The sequence below is a fragment of the Prunus avium genome, chromosome 1 (assembly GCF_965620075.1).
Source record: "Prunus avium chromosome 1, drPruAviu1.hap1.1, whole genome shotgun sequence".
Classification (NCBI taxonomy): domain Eukaryota; kingdom Viridiplantae; phylum Streptophyta; class Magnoliopsida; order Rosales; family Rosaceae; genus Prunus; species Prunus avium.
The window spans coordinates 12,087,913-12,113,687 of record NC_142284.1 but is presented as its reverse complement, the minus strand read 5'-3'; the positions used below and the strand labels follow the sequence as shown (position 1 = coordinate 12,113,687).

Here is a 25,775-nt window from a genome sequence, read left to right as displayed (position 1 = left end):
TTTCTTTGGCTGGAAAGGAGATCCTCATTAAGGTAGTTGCTACTGCTGTGCCTACTTACCCCATGCATTGTTTTAAATTTACTATAAGTCTTTGCAATGAAATTAATAGTGAAATTGCCAAATTTTGGTGGGGAAATTAGGAGTTGGAGAAAAAGATCCATTGGAAGTCTTGGGCTACTTTGCGCCTTCCCAAATCTGAAGAAGGCCTTGGCTTTCGTGATTTAAATTCCTTCAATCTAGCCTTTCTTGGGAAACAAGCGTGGAGGTTACTTTGTGACCCGAATGCTTATTGGGCGAGATTGATAAAGGCAAGGTATTTCCCGATTGCGACTTTATAAAGGCTATGCCAGGCAATAGACCATCCTACAGTTGGGTAATTCTAGTCTTCTTGTGCCTACGACAGGTGTACCTGTGTTCGCCCCACAACTGGTCTCTAAGATCATGTTTAGACAGAGTAAAACATGGAACACTCAAGCCATTGCTCCTTTTGTGGACTATGAGACACTAAATCTTATTCGTGAAGTGCCTATGGGCAACACCATCAAAGATGATCGAATTGTCTGGCCTATGAACAGTTCTGGTTTGTATTCTGTTAGATTTGGCTACCATAAAATTGTGGTCTCTGTCTCTTCAATTGTTTGGAATAATCATTGGTTCCATCTTGTCCAAAATGGCTTTTGGAATGGAATTTGGAGGGCTACCACTCTGCCCAAAATCAAACTTTTTCTCTGGCGAATGATGGGGAGGATCTTGCCAACTAGACTCAACCTTTTCAAGAAACAAATTATCGACTCTCTCATATGCCCCATTTGCAATCAATTTGAGGAATTTGAGGAACATTCTATTCACCTTTTTCCTTGGACACATGTGTTTTGGTTTGGTTTTCCTTTGAATTATCATGTGAACTCTCAAAGCCTTACAACGGTTGATCGATGGTTTAATGGTCTATTAACTTCTTTGGAGTCCTCAAAGAATGATTGAGATTGGATGATCTCCTTAGCTAGCTTTATTGTATGGGAATTTTGGAAAGCAAGATGTAAATTTATCTTTGAAATATCGATTCTTGATCTTAGATGAGTGATTGAATCTGCCATACTAGAATTTAAGGGGTAAAAAGTAGGGATGCTATTCCCAAGGATTTGGATGGCAACAACCATTCCATTATTAGTTTTTGAGTGCCTTCTGCGCTTGGAGTCATAAAAATTAATTTTGATGCTGCTTGGATCAATCATAGGGCTGGTCTGGGAGTTATAATGCGTAATGAGATGAATGTTTTTTATTATGGTTTCACTTGCAGTCATAGAAGTAACAGTGCTTTGGTAGCTGAAATTGAAGCGGCTATTGTGGCTTTGTCATGCGCGGAACAAAGTGGATATACTAGAATTACTATGGAATCTGATTCTAAAGTGCTTATTGACACTATCAATGGTAAATCTTGTGTCAAGGCTTGGACTATTCTTTCTTTACTGGATGAAATCAGGCTGCTTTGCTCTAGCTTCATAGCCGTAGAGTAGGGTTGGATCCTCAGAGGGGAAAATAACCCATCTCCGTCCCTGGTGCAGGTGATGATGTATGACGAGCTTCCATGCCCCCTTAATTCTATTGTCTTTCTAACTTTTTGGTACATGGGGAAGACTTGTTCTTTAGAATCTAAGACTTTAGCTCTCTTTTCCTAAATTTCTTCTCCTGTCTTGCTTTTGTATATGGCTCCCCTTTGCTTTAATGAAAGCCATTTCGACCAAAAAAAAAAAAAGAGTAGCTAAAGTCGTTTAAGATTAATTGATGAGTACCAAATCTACAGTTCGGGCGTTGGCTTTGTGGTGTTAGTTAATTGGATATCCAACCATAAAAATAGACAGTTTGAATCGTAATAATATATCGAAAAATGAGACTCAACATCGTGACAATCAAGTTCTTTTTTGGTATGATAACATTGTGACAATCAAGTTTAAGTCTTCATATTCAGCCTAATTTGATTGTCTCCAATGAACAATCAAGTTTTTTTTGTCTGATAACATTGTGACAATCAAGTTTAAGTCTTCATATTTAGTCCTAATTTGATTTTCTCCAATGAACACACACAATATGTATTCTTATGCCTTTTTTAGGGGTAAGAAATTGGTATCTAACTCAATGTAACTCAATTATGTTTTAGTTATGGGTTTTGGATGGCTTTATGTCTGAAGTGGGCTTATGCTTAGATCAGACTTTATGTATGGTTGGCTTTCTGCCTTTTTGTGTTGATTTTGTTAGACTCACTATGTGTGAATAGAGGAACTGGATCATGTATTTTTTTGGACTTCATCGAAAAAGAACTATGCCTAAATTTCTCTAATATGATTTATTGTGCTCATTTTTTTGTGTAACTACCCCATTGTAATCTTTATTATTTCGAGTTTAGCTCAAAATTCAAAATTAAGCTCGGATTGAGCACACATTTGTCTAATATTTGATTTTGGGTAATTTTCGCTTTACTACGATAAAGTTTACTGACTTTTAGAGTTCGATGCATCAAATTCTTTTGGTCTCATTCTTTCTGTTAACAAGTTTGTTAATTGCTGACGTGGCAACAAATGTGCCATGTAGACTCACTCATATGATTCCACATGTTCCGCATATATTATTAAATAAATAAATAAACATTAATTTATTAATTAATTAAATAAAAAAACTTAAAATGAAAAAAAAAAAAATCTCTCTCTCTCTCTCTCTCTCTCTCTCTCTCTCTCTCACTCTTTCTTAGCCCTCTCTCTCCTTCTCTCCTTGCTCTCTTCCTCCTTCCCCTTGCCCCCATCTCTACCTAGAACCCCAGCCAACCTTGAGGGTTCACAGACCCATATGATCCACCCCACCTTACCAACTCAACCTCACAGACCCCACTTACTCGACCCAACCCTCAATCCCCTCTTTCCTGACCTGCTCCCTCCCTCTCTCCCTCTCTTCCTCTCTCTCACCCTCTGTTTTTCTCTCTACCCAGAACACCTCCAAGCTCAACGCCACCATTCAACTACCCTTATCCCCACCCGAGATCCACCCCCAGCCCCACCTGAGACCCATCCAGATCCTCTCTCTCTCTCTCTCTCTCTCTTTGCAAATTCAAAAATTGAAAAAGAAAATAAATTTCAAACACTTTGCAGGTGGGTTCTAGGTTTTGCAGGTTTGGGGGGTCGGGTTGAGCTGTGGGCTGGGTTGGTCTCTGGGTTCTAAGGGGGTGGGAGTGGGAGGAGGAGGAGGAGGGGTGGGGGGAGGAGTTGTGGGAGGAGAGAGAGAGAGAGAGAGAGAGAGAGAGAGAGAGAGAGAGAGATTTATTTTAAAGTTTTTTTTTAAAATTAATTAATTAATTAATTAATATTTATTTATTTAATAATATATATATGGACCACGTGGCATCATATGAGTGAGTCTACGTGGCACATTTGTATATGAAAGAGGTAAGAAAATCAACTTTGTGTATGCGACTGAGATGAAAAAAATTTGATGTATCTAACTTTAAAAGTCGTTAAACTTTACCGTAATAAAGTGAAAATTACCCTTGATTTTGTTAGAAGCTAAGCAAATTTATGTTTTAATATGCACTCCATCCTACTAGAGCTTGATCTTCACTGAGCTTTGTTACACCCGTCACTAACGACGTCGTTTTGATTTGGATGAAGCAGCTTGTTTTTTAATCCGGATCCTGGCAACTAGTTAACCCATCCCACCTACCGAAAATCACAACGGTATGGAACGTTTCCTCTTTGACCGTTGGATGCAAAATCTTTCCAAGCAACGGCCATGATCATCCCCCGCTTCACCACGTGTAAACTTCTGATTGGCATGTGAGAAACCCTCCATAACCAGCATGGCATCTCATCTGCCTTATCAAATCCTCTGCGACAGTCTCCAAGCTCGAGGACAATGGTAGCCATTGCCTGTTGTTTCAGTGGTCTCCCCACGCCATCAATAAGACCTCAAGGACTCGTTGGGCATTTCCCAAATCTTCATTGCCCCTCTCTCAAGTTTGCCCATTTGAGAACTAACTTCAGTACACCCATGGCCACAACCCCTTTCCAAGTCTCTGCATCATCATCGTCATCCACCATTGGTCTAATCTCACTCTATTTTTCCCATTTCTCACTCAAATTCTTTTAAAGCTTGTATTTTTTTTATTTGGGTTTGTTTAATTTTTGGAAATTTGTTGATGGGTTGGTGGGTGAAGGTGCACCAGATGAAGAAAAGGAGGCAGCCTCTTCTGTGAGGGTGGGAGCCAATGACCTGCTGATTGTGGGGCCAGGAGTTCTCGGGCGCTTAGTGGCACAAAAATGGCGGGAGGTATTTTTCGTATCTTGGTCTCTATGTGATTATTTCAGGGATACAGTGTTAAGATTGTGTTTAGTTTAGTAATTAGTGGTTAAAGTAATTAATGTTTGTAGGAGCATCCTGGGTGTGAAATACATGGGCAAACAATGACAGTTGATCACCATGAGGAGTTGAGTAAGGTGGGTATTAATCCATGTTTGAAGGGGACCAAAACCACCCACAAGTTTCCTTATGTAATCTTTTGTGCTCCACCATCAAGAACCTCGGATTATCCTGGTGATGTTAGGTGAGTGCATGGAAATTGAATACATGCTTGAAAGTGATAATTGCATAGTGAGTGTTTCATGTTTGTTGATTTTTAGCAAGTACTATCTATGTTGTGGTAGAATCAATTTGTAATTTTGGCAATGACTTATTTAATTTAACTGTAGAAGATTCATGGGTTGGGCTTTTTTGAATAAGCAGACTGGCTGCATTGAACTGGAATGGTGAAGGTTCTTTTTTATTTACTTCAAGCTCTGCACCATATGACTGCAACGACAATGGTCCATGTGATGAGGTAGACACTTATTTCTGCTAGTGGTACCAACTCTTTACTTTTTTTTTCTTCTTATATTGACTCAGACAGGTTTTCTTGTCCATGTATTATGTGGGTTTTGTCTTTTGAATTAATGCTGTTGCTGCCAAGTTGCTTTATTGATGATGTTCTGAATAATCCTCTGCCTCTTTCCTTCTGTAAACTTGTTGGCTTTTGAAAATGTGTTGGACTTAGAGTGTTTTGTTTGTCATAGTGTTCATATTCTTCTTTGCAGGACACTCCAGTAGTACAGCCCGTAGGTATTAGATTAAGCACTCAAACAATAGAACATAGAAGAATATAAGAGATCGAGGAGACGAAAATATAGATCGAAGGGATGAAAGAAAGGACCGAAATCAGAGAACCGAGAAGGAAGGACAGAAATCACATAGTTTTAAGAGAAGGTTTACTCAATATCCAAATCTGAATTTTAAAGAACTACATGGGGTTATTTATAGCAAACTAAAACCTAGACATAATAGGATAAAAATCCCTTGCTTAAACAGAAATCCCAACCCAAATAAAATAGGAAACTTAAAACTAGAAATCTGGAAAAGTAGAAATCCACTAGAATTTGGGAAACTAGAGAATCTAGGAAACTAACAAATATATTAGGAAACTAATAAATTGAGGTCCTACGCGTTCTGCATCAGTTTTGTTTGTCATAGTGTTCCTATTCTTCTTTGCAGGACACTCCAGCAGTGCCAATAGGGAGGAGCCCCAGGACTGATGTCCTTCTTAAAGCAGAAAAAGTAGTGCTGGAGTTTGGGGGTGTTGTTCTCAGATTGGCGGGGCTTTACATATCCTTTATGAAAGTCGAACTCCGAAAGATTATTTGTGCAGTAGAGGAAAGCTTTCACAGGTTTGGGTGCATCTTAGTATTTTTCATATTTGAAAGTGACCTTAACTATGCCTACAAATCAGATAGAGGTGCACATGTTTATTGGTTACACAAGGGGATCGTAGAAACTCGTCCAGATCACATCCTGAATCTTATACATTATGAGGTGACTGAATCATCCTACTGTACTCGTGTCTATGATAAATTATTCAATATAGTTCTACTAATATCCATTCCTTTCTTTCATTATATTTAGAATCTGTTTTTCTTTTTGGTTTGAGTATAACGCTTTTAAATATTTGTTTCTGTATTATCATTCTCAGCAACATATTTCTTGTTTCATTGCATTGTCAGGATGCGGCTTCCCTCTCTGTTGCAATCTTGAAGAAGAGATTACATAACAGGATCCTCTTGGGTTGTGACAATCATCCATTGTCCAGGTCCTAATCTTAAAGATGCATGACGGCCTTCAACATTGTTGAGTTGTGTTGACTTTATTGTATGGTCAACTGGGCAGCAGTTGCATGTTTTGTGTGTGTGTGTAGCGATGCGATTGATTCATGTTGGTTTAATTTCAAACGATGCACCCAAAGTTTTTAAAAGGGTTGGGGAAACCCGGCCTCAACCCATCTTCCACTCATCGTACCGTCATGTTTTTCAAAAAGTTTTATCCGCTTTGTTGATTTGACAGTTGGATTTAATGCTACTCATGCTTAATATCAAATTTCAAGTGAATCAAATGCCTCTTAACCATTCCATCAATATTGTATTAAAATTAGTATTTTTTGTGTATAAATTGAACCCTTTTTTCATTGCGTGTTTGTCTTATATTGAATCTATTTGAAGTTGTTTTACATTATGTGTTTGATTAAATGCTAAAGCTAATGGTTGGATCAGCCTAAAACTGGCAAGTTAACCTGATGTCAGCTCAATTTGTCATACATGTGCATGCAACGTGCACTTGCGGGCACACACACACTGCTAGATGGAAAGAGATACCCAGATTCTTATTATCATTTTGTTGTTTACTTTTGATCCTTAATTATACAAGTGAACTAGTGACATGAGCGTCTTTTGCCCTGCTAATATCTTTACAGGCAAGAAGTAATGGACTTGGTTACTAAAAGTGGGAAATTTTCAGGAGTGTTTGAGGGTTTTACAGGTAAGCTTCTTGCTAGTATTCCATATTTATATTAAAGGGGGGATCGATTTTCTTTTCAGTGTGTGAGAACATTTTGAATTTCCCTTATTCTTGTTTTGATATCTAAGAAAGAAATGTAAACATAATTTAATTGGGAACGTTAAAATGGAGAGAATAAAAATTAGTTATAAGAGAAAATAAGGCTCCAAAGTTCATTCTCACTCTTTCTAATGTTTCTCTCTATGTTGAAATCATTGAAACGTGGAAAATTGATAAAATTATCTCCATCTCTCTTTACTTCTCACCAGTTTTCCTCCATCCAAACACTGTATATATGGTGAAATTTAACTATATCATTAGCATGATGCCTTAGTGTGCTTCTTGTCGAGACTCGAGAAATGTTGAAAATTTAGCAAATTATTCCGGTTTTGAAACTCACCTCAGACTATTTGATGCTGTTTATGCAGGAACTACTGATCCTTTGGGCAAGAGATTAAACAACTCAAAAACTCGTGAAGAAATAGGGTGGGAACCAAAATACCCCAGTTTCTCTCAATTCCTTGAGAGTATTTGATTTACTACTAGCATCTATCTGCATTGTTGGGATTGGATTTAGTGGTGGGAAGTATTGGTTTAAGTTGACCCAAGTAATGTTTGCCATGGAGCTGCTCAGGGTCTTACATTTGGAAATACTTGCTGCAGTGGGCTCGCATCTGTAGAGAACTGACAATGCTTAACCTCCTCAGTCAGAATTATCTGGCCATTGAAGCTCTGCGGCGATGTCGAACATTAAACTTCATGTATCTGTGTACGGGCAGCTGATATATATAATTGGTCCCAAATTCAATGTTGGACCAGACCATATAAATCTCTCAAATGCATGAACACTTTTGTGAGTAAGTCTTTCTGCTACATAAGATATATTCTACTTGCTTATGTTGCGACCCACAAACTATATTTCTTCTTGATTGATTTACGGTCGATTGCGATTTGACTCAGATTTTTAGTGAGTAAAAGATTGATAATGCAAGTTGATTATGTTAATAAACCTTAAATATTTGTTTAATTATTGCAATTAATGTTACAAGTACTTTGCTGGACAAGCAAGTTTTCTGCTTCTCTTGTTTGATTCAGACACGATCCCTTCTTTACGGTTGACACTCTTTTTCATGTTTTGCTATTCGGTTTAAAAGCTTGTCCCCTGTGATAATTAAACTTTTATCTTTCAACTCACCAATTTCACAATTTGCCTGTTTTTTTCTCAAAAGAATTTTGTTTTAACATACAGAGAGAAGAGAGACAGATGAAGGGGAAAATACACAAAATGAATAAATAGTGAAAAACAATTCACAATGACCTTTACTTCTGAGTTTAATTTCATCTGTTCCTTACTTTCTTCCTTGTTTGTTCTCTCTTGACTCTTTCCTGTTTCCCTCCATCTTTAATTAAAAATTGAAAAATATAAACGCGACAGAAAGGATTCCAACTCTTGCAAAATTTTGGTTGTGAACAGATATGGTACTTTATTTGTTCATACTTTATCCAACTTTTAACTCGTTTAGTTATAACAACTAAGACTCTTTCACATTAGCAAAGGACCCGCTAGTATAGCTTCCTTAGGCAAGGTTTTAGGTTCGAGTTCTAGCATCTGTGTAGTGTGTGTGAGTTTTGTATATTATCTCCCCTCTTAATAGGAAATGTGTTTTTTAAATAAAATTGAAAAGCGTATGTGTAGTGTGTGTGAGTTTTTAATTCCATATGTTCCTTGTCCTTTCTCTCTTGACTCTTTCCTATTTCCCATTATCTTTAATTAAAAATTAAAAATATAAACATGACAGAAAAAATTCCAACTCGTGCAAAATTTTGGATGTGAACAGATATGGTACTCTATTTGTTCATACTTTATCCAACTTTTAACTCCATTTACTTATAACAACTAAAAGTCTTTCACATTAGCAAAGGACAGTAGTTTCGAGCAATTGCTCCCTGGGCAACATTTTGGGTTCAAGTCCTAGAATTCATGTAGTGTGTGTGAATTTTGTATATTATCGCTCCTCTTAATAAAAAAGGTCTTTAAAAAAAAAACTCTTTCACATTAATTAGCATTTAGAATTTGGCAAAATGCCGTCATTATTTGGTGAAATAAATTGTATCTAATTGAAGCAAAAGCTAACATGATTGAGCATAATTTGTTTAATAATGTTCAGATCTTGACTTATTAGGTGAGTAAGAGAGGAATTTTCCCGCACTTCGTCATGTTATCTAGAAACATAGGGTAGGAGATGATGCAATAATTAAACAAAGTGTTATTTCGAGGCAGGTCCAAAATAGAGTTCAAAATACTAAAGACTTCAAGTCAACTTGACTTAATAATTTAGTCTATAACTAGAAGTTGGGGATCCAAGAATTTCCAACCCCTCAAAATCACCCCCTCTCATACTCCATTTGCAAAAAGCTTTCTAGCTTTTGCAACTTTGCCTTGGAAGTGTAAAGCTTCAAGTTTTTGCAACTTTTGCCTCATAGTTCAGAGCTTCAAGCTTGTGCTTTGTAGAGGTGACATATATATCTATATTGCATATGGGGAAGTATTGCTGTTCTGAAGATGATGATAGTGGTATTGGTCTCGCAACAGTTCTGGTGGTGATTGTCCTAGCTCTTGTCATTATGACTGTTTTCTCTCCACCACCGCGGCGTGGCCGGGTTGTTTGCCTGTATCGCTGCTTTTGAGTCTTGACCTCTCAGTATTTTTTTTAATCCTTTTTACTGCATAGAGGTGCTGCTAATAATCATGGTTGGTTTCATAGTTATATTGGTTCAATTTGATGTAAATCATATGTAATATGTGCTTGTGACAAGGTCTTGGAAACATGATCTTTTCCAGTTGTAATAAGACTTGGGAGGCAATTTATAAACTCATAATAAATTAGATATTGTTTTGCTCTCTCTAATTTTATGGTACTTGTTTCTGCTTTCATCTGCAGTCTTCCAAGTTCAATTCCTTATGATCCAGCTGCACAAATCACAATATTTAGCCAAGGGATTTTTCTTTTGGTGGCTTTGCCTCTTTTTTTTTCTTTAAGAGAAATGATTGGGATTTATTATTTTATTATTTAATATCTTTATTTTTTGTGGTAAGAAGTTTGGCCAAGAAGAAATTGCCCCGAGTATGAAACTTCCTTGGTTTTTCTTTGGCCAGAGAATCTTCCTCGATTGACTAACAACAAGACTTAGTCCTCAAAAAGTATTTGTCTTGAAAGTTCTAGTTGACTTCCAAAACTCTGCTTTTGCCTATGTGTGAATCCACAAAAAAGAAAAAAAAAAAAAATGTGTGTGTGAATGCTCAGAATTCCACATGGATTGAGTTGGCAGATAACTTACCCAATTTTACTTTTTCCTTGGTGATGACCCAACTGATTTTTGAAAGAGAAATTTGGAAAATATTGCTCTTTTATTATGCACACCCTAGGAATTGGTCATAAGGATGTAGATATATACACCTTCCAAACCAGAGAAAGAACCTCAATCAGCTGCATAACTTGGTTGGCTTGCACTTTTGCATAAAAAGAGGCTTGGAGTAATGGTCAAAACTTCTACAACTCCAACTTAATTACTTCTACCAACATTGATTAGCATGTTCGACCCAAAATAAAACATTGATTAGCATGTCTTACCAGCTGAAAAATGGTAATCTTTTATAGTCCAAACCTAGAAATTAGCATCTTGATGTGTATATTTATGTATAAAATTATTAACACAAAAATATGAATAGAATGAGCTTAAAATGACACACTCTTACATCTATGCTGTCTCCTCCCCTTGTATAGTTTTGTAGATCAAAATATTTCGGCTTTTTTATTTGGATTTATGCTAACTTAATTTTGAATTTTTATTTTATTTAACAACTATTGTTCATGAGATTTGAATCACCATTTATTTTATTTTATGTTTTTTTTTATTTTTTATTTTTGTGCCAAAATTAGGAGGGAGAAAGGGAAAACTCATATACACAGATACACCAAAAGTCTGGACGAATCCAACTGACATCCTATTGCTATATTTTATGTTTCTGAGTTTTTAGTTTTGGGAAATAATTTCAATTAATGTTTTTTTTTTTTTTGAGAAATAGAAACTGTAGAGTTACACGTCATCATTTATATCCACCTATCGTTTGGATCCTACTCTAAGATAGAGTGTCAGCTCCAAAACGACCATGAATTCCACTGAACTGAAACCACAAGCTCCTCCTCGCTGATCAACTTTCCTGAAATTGAACAAAAGAAGGGAAAAAAAATGTCACTGTGCTTCTCCTCCCTTGTATTCAATCTTCATTCAGCAAAGAACCAAAGCTTCTTAACACGTTTCTCTTCTCAGTTCACCAACCAAGCTAAGGTAAGCTCTGTTCCTTATGGTTCCCCATCTTCTCCTTTAAACTTATCTGAAATTTTCAAGTTTAGCAAAGAAAGAACAAAACCCATTTCAGCTTCAGCGACACCAACTGCTGAAACCACCTCTCCACCTTCATTCAGAGGCAAAAACCCAAAAGATATAAACATTTTGGTAGTGGGTGCAACTGGGTACATTGGAAAATTTGTGGTTAAGGAGTTAGTTAATAGAGAGTTCAATGTTATAGCCGTTGCTAGGGAGAAGAGTGGAATTAGAGGTAAGGTTAATAAGGATGAGACTTTGAATCAGTTGAAAGGAGCCAATGTGTGCTTTTCAGATGTTACCCATTTGGATACTTTGGAGAAATCTTTGGAAAACATGGGTGTTTCAATTGATGTTGTTGTTTCATGCCTTGCTAGCCGTTCTGGTGGTGTAAAGGACTCTTGGAAGATAGACTATGAGGCAACAAAGAATAGTCTTGTTGCCGGTAGGAGACGTGGGGCCTCACATTTTGTATTGCTTTCTGCAATTTGTGTGCAGAAGCCCCTTCTTGAGTTCCAGCGTGCGAAACTGAAATTCGAGTCCGAGTTGATCAGAGAAGCCGAAGAGGACAATGGGTTCACTTATAGTATTGTGAGGCCAACTGCATTCTTTAAGAGCTTGGGTGGCCAGGTTGAGTTGGTGAAAGATGGAAAGCCTTATGTGATGTTTGGGGATGGAAGGTTGTGTGCTTGCAAGCCAATTAGCGAGGCGGATTTGGCTTCGTTTATTTCGGATTGTGTGTTGAGTGAAAACAAAATTAACCAGGTTTTGCCTATTGGCGGACCCGGGAAGGCCTTAACACCATTGGAGCAGGGGGAGTTGCTGTATAGACTTGTGGGGAGGGAACCCAAGTTCTTGAAAGTGCCCATCGAAATAATGGACTTTGCTATCGGGGTTCTTGATTTCCTCGTAAAGATCTTTCCTTCAATGGAAGATACTGCTGAATTTGGGAAGATTGGGAGGTATTATGCAGCTGAGAGTATGTTGGTTTTGGATCCTGAGACTGGAGAATATAATGCTGAGAAAACACCAAGCTATGGTAAAGACACATTGGAAGAATTCTTTGAGACTGTGCTGAGGGAGGGGATGGCTGGACAGGAATTAGGGGAACAGACAATTTTCTAAGAAGTTGGGCTGTGGTAACAAGTTTGTACATTCACTTCCTCAATTGGTTCAACCAGTTTTGTACTTAGTCTGCTTTAAGGTATGCAGTTTCTTATCAGTACACCAACTGTATTCTGTATGAGTGACAAGCAAGTAATTATGATCATTGCTGTAAGATGCTTTACTGATTCTTCAATTACATCATCATAATTCATATCATCAAATTGTTTATTTAAGCCCATAATGTAATCACTTGTTAGATTTTAATGTCTTGCAAGCTGCAACCTGTAATTAGTCAGGTTGGGTACTGGATATACTTTTCATTTATTTTGTTCCTACGGTGCAAAATGCGTATCGATGTGGTGTACTTAATCTTCTTTCTAGGCAAGCTATGAAAAAGAATGAGCTGAAACTTCAAGTAAAGCTCATATACTTCTATATAGGCAGTCTACATTCATGTACTTTTCATTTTGCAACTGAACCTTAGTGGGTTTCCTTCCTGATATACCATATCAAATGCGGTTCATATTTCTTGCTTTTCCTTGTAATGGCTTTCTTTCCACATTAAAGAAGATGGAAATCACATAGCAATTCCTTTGTAATTTTGTGAGGTAGGTTAACATATGAACCAAAACCCAGGAGTAAACAGGTTTGCATTTACAACAGCAACTAATTCTCATTCATTTGCACTTAAAAAAACCCATGACCAGGACATGAGTCCTCACTTACAAATGATTCAAAACAAATCAATACCGTACAAGACTACAAGTAGACGACAGTTAAAATTCAAAACAACCTGCAAATGTGCAGAAATCCAAACACAAACATTCATCCATGAGGTTTACATATCATACCAGACACCTCAGAGACAAGATAGATATACTGTACAAGTAGAAAACATTTACACAATAAACGAACCTATAAAATATACACAACTCCACAAACACTAGGATTCAATATGAAACACACAAGACATACACACACAATATCTGATGGGATGTGGGTAGGATTCTAATATATGTATGGCCATCTGCACAAACTCTATTTGGGAATTTTTCGGTGGAGAGTGAAAGTGGAGAGCCAGACCAGAAGGACAAGCAAAACTGAGGCAAACAATGAGGTAGCCAGAGCGCCTACAACGTGTTTACAGAACTTATCAAAAGTAGAGCACACTTTCAGCCAGTGCGTATGGTCATTGCCCTTGTATCCGATATATGCAACAGCCCCGGCTGTGCCGGTGGCAGAGGCTACCAGACCCAATACCAGCTGCATCATAAGCATTGCACATGCATAGTTTGTCAATCTTGTGTTTACCATAACAAGAATGAAAGGAACAAATTTTAGCTGCTTGGATTACACTACAAACGAGCTTGAAATGTAAGTGCCAGCAAACTATTTGAATTGTTTATGGTGTTGGGACATATAAGAAAACAGATTAGAGCTTACCACATCCAAAAATACAAAATGAAGCAAGAGCTTTGTTGAGAGGATTGGCTTCCAGGTGACTGAAAGGGATAATAGCGTAGTAAGAATGGCGTAGAGGCCTGCAACTGATAGTGCCGCCACAAAGTATCTGAAACAAGAAGATACATCAAACCAAGATAAAAGCTGTTGTGATCTGATATCCTTATTCTATGTGTGAGCAACCTACCCTTGCATATTATTAACTATTGTGGTGGTTTAGGACATTTTTGTTTGTTTGTTTTCTTTGTTAAACATGTCCTTTTCCTTTGTTACATGTTTTCTAGGGGCAAGTCACCTTGTCATCAGCCATCAGAGACATCTCTCTAGTGGGAGATATTGTATATACAACCTCTCCTTCACAATTCAATCCTCATTTGCTGGTGAAATATTTAATTATGGTGAGATATACAAATTGTATACAATATTTTCTCCTTGTGGAAACCACTAATTTAAGAAATTAGATGCCCCAATTTGGTAAGAGGAATATCTTTAATTGTGGGCCCATCCTATTTACTAAGATGATTAGAAAATCCTCTAGTGGGTGAGTGGGTGACATGCAAAGGTTTCTAAGCTTGATGCCAATTAATCCTCCATTTTTTATAAAAAGAGAATCCCACTACTCAAAGAGAAGATTAGATAGATAGATTCCATGTCAAAGGAAGGAAAAGCAAAGATTAGAGTTATTAAAAACTAGAAGATTGCTTAATCTTCAGCAGGTAATCTTTCTGATTCAAATGTAACAGGTGGCTAGTGGTTGGAGATTTACCTACTTTTTTGGTAGGAAATCATCCTAGTCTAAACACAAATACATGTTCCTATATAGCTAGGGGAAAAAACCCAACACAACAAGAAAAATAAAACTGAATTTACTTATTTGATCATTTGTTGTGTCACGATGAGTAATATTACAATAATTTTAAAGTGCTTATGGGTTATAAAGTGTTTTCTGAAGAAGTACCGTGCTTTTTCAGAAAGCATAAAAAAAGTTTGACGTTTTAATTCTAATGAAAGCACCTATAAGCAGAAGTACTTTCTATACAAGCAATCTAACCTAAAATGATTGATACAAATAGATAGATGAAAAGCTGATTTCAAGCATAAAGGGTAAGACTCTTAAGAATTGTAGAGAAAATAGAGAGTCCCATTTCGACTAGAACATGTCTTGGAATTTATAGTGTAATTTTAGTTTTTTTAAAATTAAATTTTTGGAAAGAAGAATAACATGAAAGAGAATTTTGGTTATTCCTTGTCCATCAAGAAATTTCATTTAGGATTCTCATGGAGAGAAATAATTGTTGAGCTTTTGAAAACGGAACTAATTAGAGTGTTCTGTCTGCAAGATGAACAATCAATCATAATATGTGCATGTTTGTGTTGAGCAAGCCCAAGCTGTAACCATGCATCTAAATATATGCTAGCAAAAGCTTAAAAAAACATTTTGGGTGCATGTAAATTACTCACATGAAGGCCGGAGAGTGATTAAACTTGGCCACAGATAGTGTAGGACCTAGGTGAACTGTTTGCTTGCTGATGACAATGACCAACACACTTGAAAGTGATGCTGCAAACACTAAGAATCTGAGAACCACATCAGCTACAAAGAAGTGATCGTGTTTAGGGGGAGGAGGTGTGGACCCGTAGGCCTCCCCTTTTGGTGGTGGCGGGACTTCCTTGGTGGTTTCCAGGTCGGCCGGCTTATCTGTAGATCCCATGGAAGCTGGTATGGGCTCAGTTAAGTTTGGTTAAGCGAAGCAGAAGTCTAAGTGTGGCTGTAGTAGTAAATGGTGGTGGGAAAGGTGCACAATGAGTATGTTATATATATTATGTTTGGTGAACGCTAAATGGTCTAAATACAAATCTAGTTGGAGTTTCCTGCACGCAAGTGAATTTATTTGAAAAGTGTTTAGTTGGTTGAGTATGAAACCTTTGATCATTATCTTATACACCATAGACTTCCTGGTTTTCTTTTTCTCTTCTAAATGTCACCAATAAAAATGAGTAGAGTAGAATATAAGCCAGACGAAGTTGATAGCTTCCTTGTACAAATTCTAGACAATTATAAAACAGAGCAGGATAAATAATTCTGATCATGTAATAAAAGCTGTTTTGTGAATTCAAAAGTTTGGTTGAAATTACTTTAAATATATATTCCCTCCTTTAATTTGTAGTTAAAAGTCACATCAAAATGCAATTTGCGTGTGGCTGTTCAATCTCTAGAACCCTTATCACTAATTTGCTTCTTACCTCTTCTTCTTTTCGGAATACTGATTGCCTCATTCAGTGGCGGTTCCAGGATTCAAAAGCTGATTGGGCAAAACTTACATACTAAACTCCACGGTACGATGAATTTCATTAATAAACATAAAAAGATACATATAGTCGGGGGATATAATAAGCCTTACTCTCAAATATGCACCTCTATCTATAAATAAAAGTTCAACAAATACAAAAGCAAAACTAAAACCAAAAGTAAATGCAATGCAATACAAAACAACACTATTCAAATTCGTTGTTCTCTTGGGATTCCGATTGTGATCCGACATAATAAAAGATAGCCTATGAATAATATGTAGAAAGAATTTTAATCAAACATACCAACAAAAAATCAAACAAATTCTCATAATAACATCTCAACAATACCAAACCAAAAATTATAATTCATCCATAGCTAAACCATAAAAAACTCAATTTTAACAAAATCCCAAATCAAAGCCCTAGAATAATTCAGCCATAAACCTATAATTAAAGATATATAGCAAAGGAGAGAATGAGAATAATACTTGTTGTTGACAAAAGGAGAGGAGAAGATGTTGTTGCCAAGTTGCCCACCCAAGATAATAGAAGATTTAAAAAATAAGGGGGGAGAAACTTGCTGCGGTCGAGTAGCAAAGAGAGAGAGAGAGAATATATGGAACCACCTGGATGGGCAACATATGTGTAGCATATGCTTTTAATTTTTATTATTATTTTGAGATGGACTTATAACACATGTAGGTATTTTTTATTTTGAAAAAATTTGGGCTGGGCAGGCACCCAACCTGCCCCGTGCATAACACCGCCTATGGCCTCATTCCCTGAAAGGAGATTCTCATTCTTCTTTCAAATTACGGTTTGACACATGTACAAAAGTAATTCATAAAAATACAAAAAGAAAAATTTATACACACATACGTGCTGTTATTAACAGGAATATAGAATGTCCTACTTATAAGGGCAAGAGGGGAAGTATCTTCCCTTTTTTTCCTCACCTAGATTGTAGCAGATGACTATATATACATGAAAGCAAATTCTTCTTTTGTTTCTTTTCCCCTTTCTAATCAACCAAGCAGTATACAATAATACAATGGGCTCATTTAAAACAAAAGAGGGTGCAAGAGTCTTTTTCATTTATCAAACGCAAATGATTGGAGAAAAAAATAATATTATGTGTGCAATGCATATCTGTCACGAAAGTGGCCAACCTTCTTTTGCATTTTGTCACCTACCATTCAAATTCAAATGAGTAGCCTCCAAGAAATTAAGCTTTGGCTACTTCGGTTCAATCTTTTCTTTTGCATTGCAGTGCAGACTTTTTTGTCAACAGAAGTTTCAAGAGGTTTCACTAGTCTACAGTAGAGGATAATGAAATGATTATATTAAATTAATTTTCATATACTGGACGTACACGTCGTTGTGAAATATAAACATATAGAGCCTATCCCATTAGTTGGACCCAAATGGGGTGCCTATATATTATTATGACTTACGTAACCATCACTTGGGTCACTTCTGCTATCACTAATTATCTATATCTATAGGGGGCTTCTTCAACTCACCCTAGATGATACCTTGTGAATTTGCCCATCGATGACGACGGTTGGTATCAAAGAACCTATAGTCCCTTTTTATCAGAAAAGATTCTGAGTTCAAATCTCGTGAACAAATTTTTTAGAATTTAAGAAGAAAAACAATAGAAAGCTTCGTGAATTCCAAAATACCAAATATATTTTTATCACAAATAACTCACACTTATATTAGAATATGAGATTACCATACTTCAAGTGGGCAAACAAATTTACATGTAGACATCAAATTCCCAACACACAGCCACATATATTTACAGCAAAAGGATTCTAATTATATGTCTGTGGTGCAGCTGGTGACTGTGGAGGTGGGCCAGCACTAGCCCTAGCATTACGAGAATAGGTCTGTTTGGAGATCCTTTTGTAAAGGGTAATGATGGAGGTCCAGAGAAGCAAGATGAGCAAAATGGAGGCAAATATGGAGACCCCGAAGGAGACTCCAAGATGTCGACAGAAGCTGCTCTAAGCATAGCAGAAATCCGACCAGCTAAAAGCATCGTTGCCCCTTAGCAAGATATATGCAACACTTCCATCAGTGCCTGTGGCTGAGGCTATGATCCCTAATATCAACTGTCACACACACACAACGCGCGTATACGGAAATGTTGCTTTGTCAAACTGTTAATCTGGATTGGTTAAGTTGACCATTGATTGAAAATTATACATAAGGAGTGTGTGTGAGAGAGAAAGCTAACCACATCAAAAAGCGCAAAAAGGACCAAGATTGCTGAGGAAGCTGGAGCTAAGATGACTAAAAACGATGTAAAACGTAGTAATGGTAGCATAAACCCCTGCAACAGATAATGCTGCAACATAGTATCTGCAGGGTTTTATTAGATTCAAATTAGGGTTTTGAAACCAAATTAAACTTATTTGAATGTATATATAATTAACATGATGTTCCAATTCCATACATTTGTATTCAAATTAAACTTATTTGACTTATATATAATTAGCCTCTCTAGAAAATACTTTCTGACTTCGTCCTTGAACAAGTTAATTTAAGTTATAAAATAAATTAATAACAAAATATATCGTTGTCACTATATCAAATCCTCTCACTAAACAAAATCTTGTTTACTATAAAAAAAAGTTCAATTGCTTGAACTTTATGTTTTCCTAGATAAGGATGTAAAATTTGTTGCCTATGAAGTTGACTTTTCCATTCATTTTGGTCAACAACCATTTCTTGCCAGAGAGAAATGGGTTGCTTGTTTGTTTTCTTCGAGCCCAACGTTTGACAGGCTTAAGCATAGAAATAATTTATTATGGGAAAAAAATTATTCAATTGGATTTGCATATCTGGTTCTGATCATACATTTAGGGATTGTGCAGGTGTGAGGTTTTATACAAAAGATCTCGATATTATAAGGAGTGGAGCCATTTATTATATGAGACTTTCTATATTGTTAAGTTTTCGATGTGGAACTCTATGTATTCTTCAACGAACAATTGTTTTATTGCACAATCTTCAAGTATAGAGAGTCAGACAATTATGCAATTTATTTTTAAGTTATATTTTGACCAAAAGGACTGAAAAATAATTTTACTAGCTCTTAATTCAGCGAGTTATAGTCTGTACGAGCTAATATGAATAATTTGTTGACCAAACAAGACAAAATTTTGAACTAAAGAAGAAGAAAACGAAATTTTGATTGGGCCTTGTATTTGGTTTGAGCTGACATTCTATCTGGGCTACCATTTTTGTTAATTTGAATGCCCATTGGGCCTAATGCAAGCTCCTATCTTGCCAAATTAAAAACAAAATTATATTTATAAATAAATAAAAACCAAAACAAAATTTTGTAATAGGTCTCACGGCCTCATAGCAGCGTCCTTTGCCTAGCCAAAAAATAGAATCTGAAAAAAGAAATTGAGAAGAATGTACATAATTAAGGGTAGGTGCATGAAACTCACATGAAGGCGGGTGATTGAGTGAATTTGAAGGAAATGGTTGCATAGTAATTCCCTTTTTCATAGTACCAGTCCTCAGATTTCTTGCTAGTTAACATGAACACAACACCAACCACTGATGCCTCTAAGAAAAGAAAAATAGAGAGTCTGAGGCATTTGATTTTGTTGGTTGATTGAGCAAAATGGTGGCTTGTAATGCTGCTCCATGGGTTGTTATCTTCATCAGAATTGGAAGAGCAAGCAAACGGGTTGTCGCCGATTCCATCATAGAAAATTCCACCGAACTCATCTTCACTACCAACCTGTGGCTGGTCCTTTGTTTCTTCTCCGTCAGTACTCTCATCCTCCAAGAAGTTTGAATTCTTCTGAACCAACTCTCTGAATATTGATGATTGAAGGACAAGGTAATCAGAGGCAAAAAGATTTGTGTGTGAGAAAGAGTCCTCTGTTGGGATGTAGCTGTTGCCCATGAATGGCATATTCTGAGGCTCTGCGACTGACTTTGATTCTTAAGTGGCTATTGGATCGTCTGCTCTTGGCTTTAGCCACCTTATGTAAGAACTCAAGTCAAAGTTAGTCACAGCATTGATACCTCTCTACTCAATTGCTGCAATGTCATAGGCACGAGCTGCTTCCTCTTGAGTGCCTGAAATGAGATTAAAAAGACACATTGCTCGGTAAGTGCAAATTTTCTTCATTATAGTTTTCCACTCTCTTTTACGACAGTTTATATTGCAGCTAGTTTTTGAATATGTTACATAATGTTATAATCAGTGATGGAGATAGGAGATCAGAGATAACTTACTGTAAGTGCCAAGGTAGAGGTACTTGTTTCCAAAAACTCTTCCTATTCTAGCTTCCCATCTACCATAACAATGGTAGTGTGTAAAGGTGGATATATGCTAAATTTACACTTATTGCGCCCGGAAGTTAAGTATAGCCGTGCGGCCATACTATTTTTTAAAATATTAAAAAATGGCTTAGCGCTTGGGCACCCACGTGTCAAAACATTATAGCCGCACGGCTACACTATTTATTAAAAGAACAATTTAAAATAACGAGCCCCGTAAAGCCGCGCGGCTATACGCTTTAAATACATTATATTTTAGAAGGTTTAGCCGCGCGGCTATATTATTTAAATTTAAAAAAAAAAATCTAGTATAGCCGATCGGCTATACTCATTACTAAAAAAAAACAGAGCAGTCGCACAGCGTTAGGCGCCCACGTGTATACTTTTAAAAAAACAATTTAAAAAAACTGAGTATAGCCGTGCGGCTAAACTATTTTTAAAAAAGGGGCCTCAGGGATTAGGCGCCACGTGTCAAAAATAACTATAGCCGCCGGCTATACTTTTGTTTATTAAAAAATTGTAGTATAGCCGCACGGCTATACAATTTAAATACATTATATTTAAAAAACCTATACTATTTAATAAAAAAAAGAAAAGAAAAAAGAACCCTCCTAGTTGCATTAGTTTGTACTTTATAGATATTAATTTTCTAGTTTCTACAAATCTAATGTAGATATTAATCGGCTACTATATAACATTTTGATATAATTTTTATAATATATTATTCTTATTCAACAATATATGAGAATTATTTGTATAATACGTGAATTTTGTGTGTCTCATTGAAAATTTTGTAAAAATTATGTTTATTAAGCATTAGAAATACGTATGTACATACGACTAACAACATAGCATCTGGCAAATCTAATCAGCCGTATTTACAAATAATGGAAATCTTATATTGCATTAGAGTCTGGCTCCTAATGAAAATTATGACTTCTTAATTATCATTGGCTCAAATTCAGCCATATTTTTATATAGTCACATATCACATATAAACCCATTTGGCAGCTGATACGGGATCAGCTTAACTTTTGTCCATTTATTCAATTTCATAATCTCTGGAATTTTCGTTTGATGAATAACTCATTGCAGAGAAGATATACAAAACACTCTTTGAGAGATGCAAATTACAATGGTACCCTTTATTTACGCAACACGTACGGCATCGCCATAATGTGCAGTTACATGCAGAGGTGAGATTCACAATACAAAAATTACAGGAAAAAAATTTCAACTATGCCTCTGCCTGTGTTAATTGTGGTGGTGGGCTCTGCTTTGAGATTCTTTTGTACAAAGAAAAGAGGGAGGTCCAGAGAAGAAAGATGAGCAAAATGGTGGCAAATATGGAGATGCCGACGGAGAATCCTAGATGGTTGCAGAAGGTGTTGTAAACGTTGCAGAACTCCGACCAGCTGAAGTTATCGTTTCCCATTTGTAAGGTATATACAACAAAGCCAATGCTGCCCGTGGCCGAGGCTACCAGCCCCAGTGTCAACTGTCACATTATAATTTCAAACAGATTAGTTTAATTTTGTGTTTACTTAAGAAAAAAAAAATGTAACACATGGAGAAAGAGAGAGCTAACATATAGTGCAAATCTAGCTAGGTTCACTTTGGAGAGAGAGAGAGAGAGAGAGAGAGCTAACCACATCAAAAACCGCAAAGAGGAGCAACATTGTTGGGGAAGCTGGAGCTAAGCAGATGACTAAACAAGATGATAACTTAATAATGATGTTATAAAGGCCAGCCACTGAGAATACCACCACAAAGTATCTGCACATATGCAATCATTCTTAAAAAAAAATAACAAGTTTTAAAACAATTAGTGACGATTTCATTGGATTGGCAACAACAGCTCCCTTAGAGCAGTTCTAGCAAAGAAGGCAAGGGGCGGGCTGGGGGGGGGGGGGCGGTGGGGTTTGAGCCCAAATCACATTTCCAGCAGAGAAGGCTGGCTCAGGTAGTAGGTGGACCCCAGCAGACTGGGCTGGCCCGAGGGAGAGTTCAGCCTGAGTTCAAGCCCGGGTTTGCTGACGTCAGCAATGATGTCAGCAACAAAAAAAATCTATAAAAAAATAAAATAAAATTCAGATTTAAAAAATAAAAATAAATACTTGGTCATATTTTTCACTTCCCACACCAAAACTCTATACAAATTTATCTCCTCATATCTCATGTGAATAGTTGTTGCCATGGCAATTGGTGGAAACACCACAACCTTTTGCAAGGGCAGCCACTATTCATGTGAATAGTAGCTGCCCTAGCCCCCCCTTTCCATGGCAAAGGGCAAATTGCTGGAAGTGCTCTTAGCAAAAACATATTTTGCAAATCAAATTATTCTTAAGAAGCATTGAAAACAAAGGAAACATTTGACTAATAATGGTTGAGTTTGAGAGTGCTTTCTAATAAAAGTGTTTTCTAAAGCGCAAAGGAAGACTTTGTAATTCATCTTGCACTCAATGGTTCGTGTTGTCTATTGTAAACAAATGTTAATGATAAGAAACTATTAGGAAATACGTTTGCATAATATCAATGTTAATGATAAGAAACTGTTAATTAGGATTTACTTTCCTAGTAGGTTTCCTAGATTGGAGGACTTGTTTCCTTGTACACTAAGACACTCTTATATAAATCTTTTGTACCTATCAATTAAAATTATTCTCTTCCAATATCAAATTCACATGGTATCAAAGCAGGACATTAAACCCTAGCTCTTCATACTTCTTTTCCTGCCGCACTTTACCTTCTCGTGCCGTAGATCTTTCGCCGCCGGAAACCATGGGTGATTCCTCTGGCACATTCAAGGTTGAACCTTCAAGCCCTTACTACATCAATAATTCAAATCATCCAGGTTTGGTAATTGTACCAAAGCCCTTGAATGGAGATAATTATGCGACGTGGCCCAGATTCATGACTATTTCATTGAACGCAAAGAATAAATTGGGTTTCGTTGATGGAACTCTCAAAAAGCCGTCATCGGAATCCAATCCTGATGAACACGTGGTATAACGACATGGTTTTCCCTTGGATTGTCAACACGCTTGATCCCGAAATCAGCGATAGTGTCATATATTGCACCACAGCCTGCGAAATTTGGGAGGATCTCCGTGAACGATTCTCTCAAAGCAACGCTCCTCGTATCGTCCAACTTCAAAGGGAGACTTCGTATTTGACACAAGACCAATTGTCAATTACTTCCTATTACACCAAGTGAAAGGTCTTTAGGATGAACTTGCTTCCTACACAGATTCTTCTACCTGTACCTGTGCAGCCCACGGTGATTGCAACAAACTCATGCAATTCCTTATGGGATTGAATGAGTCTTATAGTGTTGTTCGTGGCCAAATTCTATTGATGAATCATTTGCCGTTTGTTCGGCAAGCATACGCCTCTATCAGCCAAGAAGAAAAGCAACGCATGATTGGAGCCTCACGAGCCGCTGCGGGAACCTCTGATACTGCTGCCATGGCTGTTGGAACTGGACGCCCTAATCAAAATCGATCCACCAACCGCGAGGATCGTCGCACTGACCGGTTAGACCAAAACCGTTCCCAGACCTCCAACCATGATGACCGCCGTGCTGGATCTTCAAGAAACCGACCCCATTGCACCCATTGTGATGACGATGGTCATCACATTGATACTTGCTGGAAGCTTCATGGGTATCCAGAAGGTCATCCACGCCACAAACCTAAGAAAAATCATGGTGGTCCATCTTCCAATCATGTTTCGGAAGGCCCAACCAAGGATGAGATGCAGTCCATTATGTATGGCCTTTCAAACCTTCAAATTCAGCAAATGTTGGCTATCATGCATGACAAACCAACGCTTGACAAGAAATCCCAAGTCAATGTCGTTGCCACCAATAAAGGTTTGTCAAAATTAAAATTTCAGAGATGGATTATCGACAGTGGTGCGACTGACCACATTGTTTCTTCTCCAAAATTGTTAGTTCATCGTAATATTGATCATTCTATGCAACCGGTTCACATGCCTAGTGGGGAGAAGGCTTCAATTACTTCCACGGGATCATTCCCTCTCAATTCTACATATACTTTGCGTGATGTGCTATGTGTACCTACTTTCACAGTAGATTTGATGTCTATGAGTAGGGTTACAAAAAATTTGAATTGTTCAGTGACTTTTTTCCCATATTTGTGTATTTTGTAGGACCTTGCTACGAGGAAGACGATTGGTTTGGGTAAGCAACATGGCGGGCTTTATTATTTGGTGGCACTATTGGCGGAGAAACCCCCAACACAACCCATCAATATCCCTCTCACCGTCCATCCTGCAATCACATTGTCACCACCACCGACCTTTGGCATCGTCGTCTTGGCCATGTTTCTTCCTCCAGATTAAATTTTAGGGTTAATTACAGTTTGGTACCCTGAAGTTGTACCCTTAAGGCATGTTAGTCCCTATCTTTTCAATTTTAACAATCATGTACCCTTAGTTTGTAAATTTTTTGCAATGTGGTTCCGCTGTTAGGGTTTCTGTTAGATCTCTCTGTTAGTTGCCTACGTGGCACGATGGGTCCCACATTTTCAAAATTTTTAATTTAAAATTGATTAAAATATTAAAAACCAAAAAAATTAAAAAATCTAAAAAATTAAATATATATACATATATATATATATATATATATATATCTCTCTCTCTCTCTCTCTCTCTGCTTTTTCTCTTTGCAACGATTTCCAAACCCAGCTCTCTCTTCTCTCTGCTCTCCACCCCATGACACCACCACTAGCTCTCTCTCTCTCTCTCTCTCTCTCTCTCTCTCTGTTGGTCTTGAAAAAACTGGAGGTTGCTGGGTTCTTGGGTTTGTGTGTATTTGGGTCAGTGTTTATTTTGTTAGATGAAGGCCATGCCCTTACCCTTTGAGCAGTTTCAAGGGAAGGGGGTGTTAGATTTCTCTTCTTCAATTTCAGATTCATAGCCACCGCAAAATCAACATCTCCACCACCACCATAATCAGCATCAGCAGCAGCAAAAGTGGAATCAAAACAGCAACAAGGAGAATTGCTATGTGGGCAGCACTGAGCCCACTCTATTCTTGACACCAGAAGAAGCCCAAGCCCTCCCACATCCTCTTCAACACTGTCTTCTTCTCTCGGCGGCGGCGGAGCCAGCGACAGTGGTGGTGGCGGTCCCCGAAATCTCCAAATTCCCCAATTTATCGGTCCTGTCACCGGCGAAGTTTTGATGAAGCGCCGCTCGCTTCTGAAAGAGAGTGGGGGATGAGCACCCACTGGAGGGAATACGTGAAGGGGTCTCAGTGGCTTAGCCCTGTTGAGAGCACCCCAGAGCCATCG

The 25,775-nt window shown here is 37.4% G+C and overlaps 3 protein-coding genes and 3 pseudogenes across 7 annotated transcripts; 3 read left to right on the top strand and 3 right to left on the bottom strand.

The window, feature by feature from the left end:
- Positions 1–3,854: 3,854 nt before the first annotated feature.
- EMB2799 (NAD(P)-binding Rossmann-fold superfamily protein) lies at positions 3,855–9,806 on the top strand. Of its 5 annotated transcripts, none has more exons than XM_021952074.2 (9): positions 3,855–4,084; positions 4,199–4,311; positions 4,413–4,585; positions 4,765–4,858; positions 5,566–5,883; positions 6,072–6,157; positions 6,815–6,879; positions 7,326–7,383; positions 7,532–9,806. In XM_021952074.2, the coding sequence occupies exons 1-9, from the start codon at positions 3,898–3,900 to the stop codon at positions 7,575–7,577; spliced, it is 1,140 nt and encodes a 379-aa protein (XP_021807766.1). In that variant the 5' UTR covers positions 3,855–3,897; the 3' UTR covers positions 7,578–9,806. The 5 variants fall into 5 exon arrangements, with proteins under 5 accessions (XP_021807766.1, XP_021807767.1, XP_021807768.1 ...); XM_021952076.2 differs by having other exon boundaries at positions 3,856–4,084; positions 7,561–9,806; XM_088254178.1 differs by having other exon boundaries at positions 3,858–4,084; positions 5,566–5,677; positions 5,795–5,883; positions 7,326–9,806.
- Positions 9,807–11,034: 1,228 nt separating this feature from the next.
- PCB2 (NAD(P)-binding Rossmann-fold superfamily protein) lies at positions 11,035–12,623 on the top strand. The gene has a single exon (XM_021952071.2). The coding sequence runs from the start codon at positions 11,149–11,151 to the stop codon at positions 12,406–12,408; it is 1,260 nt and encodes a 419-aa protein (XP_021807763.2). The 5' UTR covers positions 11,035–11,148; the 3' UTR covers positions 12,409–12,623.
- Positions 12,624–13,137: 514 nt separating this feature from the next.
- Positions 13,138–15,677, bottom strand: LOC110751585 (CASP-like protein 1D1). Its single transcript, XM_021952072.2, has 3 exons — positions 15,313–15,677; positions 13,834–13,960; positions 13,138–13,653 (listed from the first exon to the last, which is right to left on the bottom strand). The coding sequence occupies exons 1-3, from the start codon at positions 15,561–15,563 to the stop codon at positions 13,429–13,431; spliced, it is 603 nt and encodes a 200-aa protein (XP_021807764.1). The 5' UTR covers positions 15,564–15,677; the 3' UTR covers positions 13,138–13,428.
- A 2,286-nt stretch (positions 15,678–17,963) lies between these two features.
- LOC110751574 (uncharacterized) lies at positions 17,964–21,626 on the bottom strand (annotated as a pseudogene).
- Positions 21,627–21,694: 68 nt separating this feature from the next.
- LOC148297330 (CASP-like protein 1D1 pseudogene) lies at positions 21,695–23,240 on the bottom strand (annotated as a pseudogene).
- On the top strand, positions 23,239–24,822 carry LOC148297329 (uncharacterized; annotated as a pseudogene).
- Positions 24,823–25,775: the final 953 nt, after the last annotated feature.